Here is a 12,861-nt window from a genome sequence, read left to right as displayed (position 1 = left end):
GGGATGACATCTGAAACAGACAGCCACATTTTCCAGCCTGATGATGAGTCATCTTGTGTCTGTCCCACTCCAAGAAATTGGCCCCACCCCCATTATCCAGGTGTGCATAGTGCCAGGTGTGCATCCCCAGGTAATCTCATCTAACAATGTTGGAATGCACAGAGTGCAGAGGAGATAAAATCCCTCTGGTAACTGACTCTTTTTATTTTTTTTTGAGACAGAGTCTTGCTCTGGTCTTGAACTCCTCACCTCAGGTATTCCACCCACCTCGGCCTACCAAAGTGCTGGGATTACAGGCATGAGCCACCGCACCGAGCCTGACTCATATTTTGCCTGATAACCAGTTGCTTTATAGAATTGAACTCCATTTCCTTGGGCAGTCAGATGAACACCCTGGTTCAATTCTACCCACCAGGAGGGTGTGACCCTCTTGGACATGTTTTCATCCCTGCAATAGACGAAACATCTCAGTTATGTTCTCTATTCATTAATTATGTAAGTTGCAATGAGGAATGTTATTTCTGTAATATCATCCCTGGGCTTGTGCAATCTGTTTCATAAAATATCTTATTTTAGAGTTATTTATGTTGTTATAAGACCTTAGATTTTGAAAGCAAATCAATAATTTCTACCTACAAAGTGGTAAAAAAGATTAAGATAGATTTCACCAAATTGTGTACCAAAGTTTCAAAGTAAATTCTTCTTGTTTAACCAGTAATTTGGTTGAATAATTAAACCCTTTTCTCCCCCAAGTAGAATTTACTTTGAAATCATTGATTTCTAGACCCACTGGGCAAAGAGAAGCAGGCTGAGTAGTTTATAAATCACCCAAAAAATCGCGATGGTGTCTCTATGACCCTTTAGTAAAAAGGAAACCTTACAGGTGTTTGGTTTGGTTTGGTTTGTTTTTAAGACAGAGCCTTGCTCTGTTGCCCAGGCTGGAGTGCAGTGGCTTGATCTCTGCTCACCGTAACCTTCACCTCCTGGGTTCAAGCGAGGACATCTGGCTAATTTTTGTATTTTTAGTAGAGACAGGGTTTCACCATGTTGGCCAGGCTGGTCTCGAACTCCTGATCTCAAGTGATCTGCCCTCCTGTGCTCCCAAAGTACTGGGCTTACAGGCATGAGCCACCATGCCCGGCCTGTTTTGTTTTCGTTTGTTTGTTTGTTTTTTGAGACAGAGTCTCCCTCTGTCGCCCAGGCTGGAGTGCAGTAGTGTGATCTCAGCTCACCTCAACCTCCGCCTCCCGGGTTCAAGTGATTATCCTGCCTCAGCCTCCCGAGTAGCTGAGACTACAGGTGCGACCACCACACCTGACTAATTTATTTGTATTTTTAGTAGAGACGGGATTTTACTGTGTTGGCCAGGCTGGTCTCAAACTCATGGACTCAAGTGATCCTCCCGCCTTGGCCTCCCAAAGTGCTGGGATTATAGGTGTGAGCCACTGCGGCCTGCCAAAAGCTTACACATTTTTCAAGATTAAGCTCTTCAATTTAGGAGATTGTGGGAAGAGAGAGACAGAAAAAAAGTTATGGCCAGGAAGGCAAAACAAAGTAGGAGGCTAGAAAGGAAAGGTTGGATGGGTGGAGGCCTGGAAAGGGATACTCAGCGGCCCGTGGGGGGATTACCTGAACTCCTAGTTTCTGTGGTGCCCTTTGGAGAAATCTGCATGGAGGTGTGTTTGCTGTTACCTCTTACCCCAGGTCAGGCCCCCACAGGATCCTGGAGGAGAGTCTAGGGTGGTCTGAACACTGAGGGTAGATTGCCCGCTGTAGCTACAGAAACAGGGCCAAGGGGCTGACTAAAGTCTACTGAGGGGGTTGATCTGCCCACCGAAAGAAAGCAGATCACAACAAAAATAAGTGTCCCGGCGTGAGTGAAGGAATAGCTGTCCTCTCTGATGCAACCTTTAAGGGCAGTTCCCTGCTGCGTGGTCTCCCTGGGTTAGTCTTGCTGCTGAGGGAACAGGTGTGCCTTCCATCTCTCACTCTCAGACACATGAAGGGCCTGACTCCCCAGCAAGGAAATGACTGAGTACATGAGCCCCAGAGGGGGCTCCTCCTGAAGAGTCCAGCATTACACATGCTGGTATCCAGACCACTCCTGTAAGACAAGCAGTGGTGGCCAGTAAAATAGAAGAGTTCAGTTAGGTGCCCAGTGACACTCTGGAGTTCCTACAATTTCCTGTCTGAACTTGGGCTCAGGGCACTAGGTCCTTTTACCGACAGTTATGTAATTAATAAAATATTTTGAAATATGGTTTTAGACTGTAAATAGAGAGAGGGGAAGTGTGGACACAGATGAAACAAAATAGCATTTCCACATTTTTTCTTTTTTTTTGTACTTAATCTCTAATGTGATAGTAGTGTTCACATTTTTGAATAGCCAAGAGAAACATGTGGCCAGCCCAGTCGGAGATTATTATGCAATGGCCCTCTATTCATGGCTAATGAATACCGTGATGCCCACACAGCATTTGCTCTATAGTGGAATCACACTTGCAGGAGGGCTTTGGACACATTATAATACACAGTTCTTCTCTGTATGCCATAGGTGTTATACTTCCACCTGGACACAAGTTTAAGATCTTTGTGAGTTTTTTGGAGTTGCATTTCTACCATGAGGCACCATTTTCTCATACACATTAATTGTTAGCAGTTGTGCTTATTACTGCCTGGGAGAAAGGACCCCAAAGCAATTGCATTGATTTCATTGTTGGCGTGATGTGAGGCTGTTCTCACTCCAGTTATGACCACCTAAGCTGAGAAGCCTCTTCTCTCTTTTGTGTTGTCTTTCCCCTCAGTGACATTGAGATTTCAAGAGGACAAACTCCAAAAGCTGTGGATGTCCTTGCCAAGGAGATTGGATTGCTTGCAGATGAAATTGAAATCTATGGTAAAAGCAAAGCCAAAGTACGTTTGTCCGTGCTAGAAAGGTTAAAGAATCAAGCAGATGGGAAATACGTCTTAGTTGCTGGGTAAGACACCATGTAACATCCACTTGACCAAGCAGACATCTTTACAAAACTATTCCCTGTACACTTGTCCTTGTACCCCTCAATCCGTCCTATTCTCACGTTTGACATTTTGTCCATTTCATCTGGCATTTCTTTATTTGGTGTGAGGTAAGTTTTTATTTTCAGTGCAGAGCAAATTAGTCGACTCTACAAAATATAAAGTCAAACAAGTTGCAGTGCTTTATCTTTTGTTTCTCATATTATGTTGTTATTACCCCTGCTCCCCCTTGGCTTTTTAAATTTCATTTTTCATTATAAAAATCAAGATAGGAATTGAAAGTAAAATATTTTGAACTCAGCAGTTTGTTTTGTGCATTCTACTTGAAATATTTTAATGGAAAAGGTACAGATAATCGTATGAAACATGTTTTCCTGTTAATATCCTTGATCTTACTGATATATTCACATTACAAAAGCTCATTATTTGCCTTCTTCTGCATTTCAGAACTAGTGTTGAGCCATTTTCACTTGTGTTGGTTATTTTATAAAAGACAAATTCATAGTTTTTATGAAAAGGAGTGTTTGCTTTTTTCCTCTTCTTTTTAAAAAAAGAAGTACATTCACTAGCTGAAAAGATGATAGAAAGCAAGGGATTTCAAATATTTATTCAATGTGACCTGAGGGAACATCGTGAGACCATATAAATTCCTTTGTTGCCTTGAAATTTCATTTCAGTGACTATTGCTTATGATGTATAGGCCAAGGCTTCAGGCACAAAAACCTGTTTGTCAGGCAGAGACATTTCTTGTAACCGGAATTGACTCCTAGGTAATTTGTTTTTACATATTTAATTATTAATATAAGTGCTTTTTTTCTTTATTTCTTTTTCTGGTTATAAAAACAATGTAGTTTCATTGTAAAAATATTCTAAAAATTCAGAAAACAGAAGTAAAAAAGTAAAACATCCCAAACCCAAGCACTCAGAGGAAGCAACTATTGACCTGCAAGGACTGTTGTGATGCTGCTAGAGTCTCAGCCATGAGATCACACTCACATGCTATTCTGTAAGCAACCTGATTATTCGAGCATATGTGGTATACTGAGCTCCATGTGAGTGAATATTGAGCTATGTTACCATTTTTCATGACAACATAACATTCTATCACTCACATCCCAGATTCTTTTTTTTTTTTTTTTGAGACAGAGTCTCGCTCTGTTGCCGAGGCTGGAGTGCAGTGGCACGATCTCGGCTCACTGCAACCTCTGCCTCCCGGGTTCAAGCGATTCTTCTGCCTCAGCCTCCCGAGTAGCTGGGATTACAGGCATGCGCCACCATGCCCAGCTAATTTTTGTATATTTAGTCGAGATGGGGTTTCACCATGTTGACCAGGCTTATCTCGAACTCCTGACCTCAAGTGATCCACCTGCCTTGGCCCCTCAAAGTTCTAGGATTACAGGGATGAGTCACCGCACCTGGCCACATCCCAGATTCTTAAACATGTTGGGGAAGCAGGGGCTGGGGGAGTAGCAAAAATGCCCAGGATGAGGGTGGAGATCCCATCTTACACATCTTCTGGTACCTCTAGTTCCATCAATAAGTGCTGCCCTGGCTCAGCCACTGGTAGTACTGAGTGTTTCTAATCGTTCAAGGGCGTTGATGCAGAAAAATAATTTGAACATAGAATAGGGATGTTCCACAACTTATTTGACCAATTTTCTATTGATAGGCAATTAAAGTGTTCCCAATTTTTGCCATTTTAAACTGCTAGAATTAACAACCTTGGGCATGTGGATTCGTGCATCTGCTTAATTATCTGCTTAGGAAAAATCTCCAGAGGTGAATTCAATTATTTATAACTACAAATAAAGCAACAATATCATCCAAAACAATATCACCTCTTTAATGATATAGTGATTTCTTCAAATCTCTTTTCCCGCCTCCTTTCCCACTTTCCTCTCCTCTTTCTCCTTCTCTTTGTGTAGCTTTTCTTTTCTTTTCTTTTTTTGGAGACAAAGTCACCCAGGCTGGAGTGCACTGCTGTGATCTTGGCTCACTGCAACCTCCACCCCCTGAGTTCAAGCAATTCTTGTGCCTCAGTTTCCTGAGTAGCTGGGATTCCAGGCGTGCAACTCCATGCCTGGCTCACTTTTTTTGTATTTTTATAAAGATGGGGTTTCGCCGTGTTAGCCAGGCTGGCCTTGAACTCCTGGCCTCAGCTGGTCAGGAGGAACCGCCCACCTCCTCCTCCCAAAGTGCTGGGGTTACAGGTGTGAGCCATCCTGCCCAGCTTCTGTAGATATTTTTGTAAGAGGGACAGACAGCCAGGGCATCTCAGAATCCCTCAGCAGTTGGCGTTGTAAGGAATTCATCCTTTGCTGCACACCTTGGTTGCCTGTGGCTTCACCCTTCTCCCTCAGGCTTCCAGGCTCACTGCAGTTAGATTCCTGAGGCCCTTTCCATCCTAGAACCCCAAACTTAATGTCCCCATAATCGAGTGTGGGAAAGTTCCTTGCTGAGGGGAGGGGTTGGCTCCACCTGCAGGCACCCTCTGGGCCCAAACCCTGCAAGGAGCTGCCTCTGGTTAGATTGGCTCTGCGGTCTCCGAGTATGGGGCACAGTTTAGTCAGGGTTGCTTTTATGGCAGTATGCTTGATGCATATTTGTTTACAATGAATAAACAAACTCTTGGCCATGACAAGACCTTTACACAGCATTTGATTTGTGGAACTGGTTCCCTTCCTCCAGGCCTCAGGTGATCTTGGTAGGTGGGTTTGCAGGTTTTCTCACCCTGTCTAGATAGGAACACTTAAGGAAAACTTGGTGGGATGTGTTGTCTGTTTATGAAGGAATAATCCTGCAGCAGATTTTCTTATCCAGTCCCTCTGCTTTATTCCATTTGGGGCTTGTCAATAAAATCAGAAATCCAGACATGGATGGCCCTGACCTTACCTTGGAACACAAAACTGATACTTCTAAAACAAATCTGTGATGGGATTGTTGTCAGGCTCCTTACTTGTAAACAAAGCTGGGCCTCCAGCCTCATGCTGGAGAATGCTAGCTAGCACGGCTGCCTGGGGTTGCAGCCAATGCGGTCCATGGCCAGTAGAACATTTCTCCACATTGGCTCTTTGCTAGCATTAATATGTATAATTGAGCTGAAATTGGCCTGCCATGTTGTAAATAAAAAAGAAGATTAAACATGAATTTTCAAGAACAGAGTAAACACCAAAGGATCAACAATTCTTTTTCTGAAATTCTGATAGAAGTTTCTTTACCTAACAAAGACCTTTGAAGGAACAAAATTAAATGGCTTCTTTTTTTTTTTTTTAACTATATTGGGAAAAAATAACCGTGCTTGTAAGATTATGATATATGTATGCATTCGTGACAGAGCTTGAAGAGTTTTAGGAAATAGCCGTACTGGATTCTATAAGGGAAGAATGAACAGCTCCTTCTCCCCAACACAACAAATGATATATTTTTTAGGGCTGTAAACTGTCATCAGTATCTAATCCTTTAATAGCTGAATGATTGAGATCAGTTCAGACCACAGGCAAATATTTTATCTATAGTCTAAAGTGGGCCTGGCATGGTGGGTTGTGCCTATATTCCAGTTACTCGGGAGGCTGAGGTGGGTGGATCACTTGAGGCCAGGAGTTCAAGACCAGTCTGAGCAGCATAGATCTTTAAAAAATACAAACAAACAGCAAAAAGCAGCACTGGCTTAAAGCAACATTTGTAATCTAAAGTGAGAAGTTAATTTGAAATAAAAATCACCTTCATGTTTTTACATTTGACCAGGTCAAGCGTTAGGGGGAAGTGACATTATCAAACCATTATATGCACTGTTGCAACTTCTTTAAAATTATAAATGACCCCTCCTTTAAATGGAGAATTATTTCCTTTTTCTATAAGTCTTTTCTAATTCTGAAAATAATATTAGCTTATTGTAAAAAATTTAACATAAAGAAAAGTAAAAAGGAGATAGCTAAGTCTCTCAGAAGTCAATATTTTATTTATACATTCATCATTTTACACTTTGAGATCATGCTATAAATACCATTTTTGTCCTTTTTTCTGAACACTATAAATCTTTTTCCATGCTTTAGAAGAATTCAAATACCCAAGTAATTTTTAAATAAAACTAAATAACAATATATTATTATATATTTGAATTTATATAGAAATATGATTTAAATATATCACCAATGGGATTAAAATATAAAACAATGAGATTTTTAAAAATCTTCTATTATTAATAACTCAAATGCAGAACAGATTAAGTCTTTTAAAAAGCCATTCTTCAAACATTAGGATTTCTTATTCAGTCAGAATCATCTGCGTTTCATCAACTACACATCGCATGGTATTTACACCTACACATCACTTTATTTGCTTTGCCTGACAAAATGAAAAGTATTGGGAATTGTTCAGGGAAATACGCCAAAAGAATCTTAGGGACTCATGAGTTTTACATATTTTCCCAGTTACACTAATGAAAAAGAATTTTGTTTGAGAACTTGACTTGGAGTGCAGCTGCAGGGCATTTGAATCTCAGTCTCCATCAGGCCTGCACCCATTTCTGTGCAGAAGTTTCTAGAATTTCCCTGAATTGGTTGGACAGAGCAGCTAAAAAGGAAGCCCAAACTGATCTGGGAATAGACTGAATTTCACATTAAAGAAAAGGAAAAATTTGAATCATTCACATCATTTCATCTTTTTTTTTTTTTTTTTTTTCTGCAGAGGGCCAAATACCTGATTGGATTTTTTAAAAAATGTTTCAACCCTTTATTTTGGTACAACGTAAAAATAATCTGACTTTTCTAAGATTTTGCTTTCCTGCCTTGAGTAATTATTTAAATATCTGTGAGATTTTCTTTTATTTGTGCTATTTCCAGAACAAAACAGAGGTATTTAGAAGAAACCACTTCCCACAGGGCCTTTGAACCGTTTACCTAAGTCAAGTGTAATGAGAAACATCACCAAATGCACCATGGGGTTTATTGTTAGATAATAAAAGGCTTTGAAAACCTCCTAGACCCTAAAGCTGCCTGGAATGGATGATTTATGTTCATATGCTACTTGAGCATGTAGTTTTGGAGTGCATGGTTAGGCCTATGGCTAATGGCAGTGGTACCATTCAACAAGATTCTGGGTCTTCAGAATAGTTCAAAGTTTTACCACTTCTCTCTGGATAAGCCATCTTTTTGACCTTTGAGTAAATTATAAACTTGTTTTCAGAATGTGTCCAAATGGTCACGGGTACTTTGACAATTCTTTCTGTAGCTGCCAATAAATAATACTCATCTTAAAAAAGACATCATTCTGGCAGGGCATGGTGGCTCACACCTGTAATCCCAACATTTGGGAGGCCAAGGCAGGTGGATCATTTGAGATCAGGAATTTGAGACCAGCCTGGCCAACATGGTGAAACTGGTTTCTATTAAAAATACAAAAATTAGCCGGGCGTGGTGGCGGGTGCCTGTAATCCCAGCTACTCAAGAGGCTGAGGCAGGAGAATTGCTTGAGCCTGGGAGGCGGAGGTTGCAGTGAGCAGAGATCACACCATTGCACTCCAGCCTGGGCAACACAGTGAGACTCCATCTCAAAAAAAAAAAAAAGCGTCATTTCATTAACCCTTTTTTGCTGGTCTGTGCCCTGAACAGGTGATGTGATAGGGGTGCAAAGAGGGTGAGCATTGTCCTTTACCTCAGCAAGTGTGTGGCCTGGTAGGCGAGACAGGCACGTCAGAATGCTTATCATGAAGCCGTCTGAAAAATTCTAGAATAATCAAGTAATCAATGCTCTAGATATCAGGGAGGGAGTACAGAAATCTGCTGGGAGAAGTGGAGGAAGGTAATGAACAAAAATCACAGTTCCATCTCTATGAACTCTAAGCTCCCATAGAAAAAGAAATTAGAGGACCCAGCGCAGTGGCTCGTGTCTGTAATTCTAGCACTTTGGGAGGCTGAGGCGGGCAGATCACAGGGTCAGGAATTTGAGACCAGCCTGGCCAACGTGGTGAATCCCCATCTCTACTAAAAATACAAAAGTTAGCTGGGTGTGGTGGCACATGCCTGTAGTCCCAGCTACTCAGGAGGCTGAGGCAGGAGAATTGCTTGAACCCGGGAGGTGGAGGTTGCAGTGAGAAGAGAGGAGACGGGAGGAGAGGAGAGGAGAGGAGGAAAGAGAGGAGAGAAATAAAGAAAGAAAGAGGAAAGCAAGAAAGAAAGAAAGGAGAAAAGAAAAAAAGAAAAGAGAGAAAGAAAGAAAGAGAAATTAGATTACCTTGGTGCTCATTCTTTTCTATATCACTGTTGATGATTTGGAATCTGAGCTAAAGATACTGGGGGAAAAACTGAACCAAATTTTGATACCAAACGCAGGAAGGAGGTGAAATTAGTTGTTTTTTATTGTAGCTCTCCTTTTATTGCTCCCAATAAATACTTCCTACTTTGTGATTTTCCCGAATTGTATTAGTTGGCCGAAAGCTGAGCAGTCCTGTGTTTCTAATTAAGAATTGGATGGTTAGCTGGAGTTTTGAGGAGGTCATCTCTGGGCGTGTCTGTTTTTGGCTTTCCTGGGCAGCTATGCTTGCATATCCTTGGGAATGAAAATGTAATCCTTCATGTGACACAGTTTAGGTAAACCACTTAGTCCTTTGCAAACAACAAATGCTCAGTACGGTACTTAAATGACACCATATTTGATGCCACAATTTCTTTTCAGACTCTTCTAAGATTGTGATGCCTGTGGGCTTTTAACTGCCCTTGTTGATGTTGTATCCAAGAAAACAGAAAGTTGACCCCGAGCAGAAGTATTAATATCTTTGTATAACTTCCAGTCTTCACGTGGACCCCACTGCAAATCTGCTATTTAGACAGATGCAGAGGTGACTGATAAGCCAGGGTCGTGTGGCTTCAGGAGTCTTAGGTTTCTTCCATGCAGCAGTGTCAGGATAGGCTCACCAGCTCCTGGCCACAGCAGGTACCAGCGACCTCCTTCTTGCTGAATCCACCGACCACTCTCGGTCCTCATCCTGCTTCCTGCCTCAGTGGCGTTTGAGTTTCCTGTTCTGGAAACAGTCTTATCCTTGGCCTCCTTCTGAGACTTCCTATCATGTTCGGCCTTCTTCTCCAGGGTCCTCTTATTTTTTATTTTTTGTATTTTTAGAGACAGGGTCTCACTATATTACCCAGGCTGGTCTCAAACTCCCTGGCTCAAGCAGTCCTTTTACCTTGGCCTCCCAAAGTGCTAGGATTACAAGCATGAACCACTGCACACAGCCGGGTTCTCTTATTTTATACTATGCCTTCCTAGTTTCCTTTTGGACTCTCTTCTTCTGACAACTCATTACAAGCAAATGTACTTAACTCTTCTGTCCTTATCCCTTTTGTCACTTGCTGCACTGTCCTTGGGTGATCTTACCCATTCCATGCTTTAAATGGCTAATTATAGTTATGATTTCCATCCATGGAGAACCTGGGTAAGTCAGATGGCTGGCGTTGCCTCCCAGCTCTGCTGCTTACTAGCTGTGTGACTGTGGGCAGGTTGCTTAAACTCTGTGCCTCAGTTTCCTCATCTATCAAGTGAGGGTACAAATAATTAACCCCATAAATATGAAGCGTATCTCCTCTCCTATTAACTGCCCCAATCCACTCTGAGTTTTATCTGGTTAACATTTATTAATTTGTCAGGTCTCACCTAAGATGCTACCTCCTACAGGAAACATTCCCAGATGTTCAAATCTAGTTCGATCCTTTTTCCATGTCCCCTCATAATTCAGTCTGACTGCCCTATTTCCCTGTCTTAGTGTTTGTCACAGTTATCATAACTGCTGATGTATTCAGATCAGCTGGAAGCTTGTGAGGGTAGAGATGGAGTCTGACTGGGTCATCATTGTGTCCCCAGGGTCTAGCTCAGTGCCTGGCACATAGCAGTACTTGATAAATACTTGCTGAATGAATGACTCATGGAATTGCAGGGTGCAATGACGCCTCTAAAGACATTCCTTCTTTGCGGTTACATCCCTAGGTTTTGTAGGTTAGAAAACTCTATTAGATTTGTTGTGGTTGGGTATCCTTGACAACGTGGCTCACAGTAACTCATGGAAGACCAAATTGCAAACCTAAATGACAGCCTTTAAAATTTTTAACGATGCTTATGGTGTTCTAAAGAACAATTTTATGAGGCCTTACTTACTAATGTAATAGGCTCTCTTCAACACCTAATACTGTGATGTTATGAACATGGGAACATTTGGTTTTGCAAAGTGTTGTCATCAGCAATAAGCTTCTCAAGAGCAGAAGTTTCCGCCGTAGTATGCACAGGGGCTGTGGACTTTTTGACTATTTGAAGGACTGTCATATGGAAAGGGATCAGGCTTAGTGTGTAGGACTCCAAGAGGTAGGACACAACAAGAATGCAGATGCCTTCTCTTTAGAACAAAGAACTTTCGAACTATAACAGCTGTCTGGAAATGAGTGGGCCACCCCGGAGGTCATGACCTTATCACCATGTGTGTTCAAGCATGGCAGGGAGAAGCCCTGGGCAGGGATATCTGGAAGGAGAAGGACAAGTGGGGACTTCAGGGTCCCTTCTAATCCTGAGAGTCTGGCAGTGCCCTACTCACCCAAGGACCATTGAGCTAGGCCCTGTGCCCACACCATAGGCCCTGTGCCCACACCCTGCCCCAATAAATGGCTCAGGAAGAACAAGTGCTACATTCTCATTGGCAAGATATGCCACCATCAGCTTAATTATTTAAACCATTTTGACAAATGGTTTTATGGCCTTTCTTGAAATTGATGTTGTTATTAGCACTGCCCAATAACTTTTCCTTTTTGGTCTCTTGGTAAAGGTGTGTCTGTATCTTGACTTTAGCTTATGCCTGGCCTGTGTGATGGGGTAGACCATAATAGCCTGAGAAATTAAATTCTGGAGTGCATTTTGGAATGAGCACCCCCAGATTTGATTCTAGTGTCTTAGGCTGGTTTTGCATTGATTGTCTGGGAAATATTATAAAATTCACTTTCTCCTCCCGGACTCAGGATTACACCCACCCCTCTTGGAGAAGGGAAGAGCACAGTTACCATTGGGCTTGTGCAGGCGCTGACTGCACACCTGAATGTCAACTCCTTTGCCTGTCTGAGGCAGCCTTCCCAAGGACCAACGTTTGGAGTGAAAGGTACTGTCTTTAACAACTAGTGTACTTTTCAGGGCAAAGTTGGGGGGAGCAAATTGTAAAAAGAACATTGTCAACAGATAAAGAGTTAAGACTTTTCAGGGGACTTGATACATTTCTTCGCTGCGCACTCAGTACATAGTGGTCGCCCCACGTTGGTCCCCCTGCTCATGGAAGTGAGCAGTGGGAGCTGCCAGGGCTTCACTGGACGCCTCGGGAGCCGGTTCCTGAGGCTGTGTTGCTCAAGGCTCCCACCTCAGTGCAGTCTCCCATTTCATCAGGACCTTCTTTGCCAAGTGATCTTGAAACATGGCCATCCATATCGGTGTTTGATCATCCCAGTCTCGGAAAAGGTCTTTCCCTCTGCTTTAGTCTCGGCTCACTGGAGTTGCTGTGTGGGGCCCGCAGAGCTCTCTGGAGATGGACTGGCTGTGGACGGCGAGTTGTGATGAAATTCCTCTTTGGCTGTGGTTGGGCTGGGATCTGGCACTTTCCCATTTGTTACTCTTTCTTCCTTGATTTATCATGAAATCATTCCTTAACTCACTTTACAATGGTATTTATTGCTGCAATTACAGTTTGTCTTTGGCACTTCATGATTTTTTAAGAATATTATGTTTCTATTACTGTTACACATATTAAAAACGTATCTCGTTAAGTACTGGTAACTCAGAGTGTCATGCATCGTGTAGCGGAATGAACACTAGGGTTGGGGTGAG

The 12,861-nt window shown here is 42.3% G+C and overlaps 1 protein-coding gene across 8 annotated transcripts in view; it reads left to right on the top strand.

Annotated features, from left to right (window-relative positions):
* Window positions 1-12,861, top strand: part of MTHFD1L (methylenetetrahydrofolate dehydrogenase (NADP+ dependent) 1 like) — a 233,814-nt gene that overhangs the window by 57,448 nt on the left and 163,505 nt on the right. For all 8 annotated transcript variants that reach the window (XR_003119016.1, XM_025382470.1, XM_025382469.1 and 5 more), the window contains exons 11-12: window positions 2,805-2,978; window positions 12,009-12,145. Coding sequence is in view for 7 of the 8 variants with exons in the window: in XM_025382470.1 (XP_025238255.1) it covers window positions 2,805-2,978; window positions 12,009-12,145 (311 nt within the window). In the remaining variant the exon portion in view is untranslated. The remainder of the gene's footprint in view (window positions 1-2,804; window positions 2,979-12,008; window positions 12,146-12,861) is intronic.

This window comes from Theropithecus gelada, chromosome 4, assembly GCF_003255815.1.
Source record: "Theropithecus gelada isolate Dixy chromosome 4, Tgel_1.0, whole genome shotgun sequence".
In the NCBI taxonomy this organism is placed as follows: Eukaryota; Metazoa; Chordata; class Mammalia; order Primates; family Cercopithecidae; genus Theropithecus; species Theropithecus gelada.
This window is presented reverse-complemented; position numbering and strand designations above follow the sequence as displayed.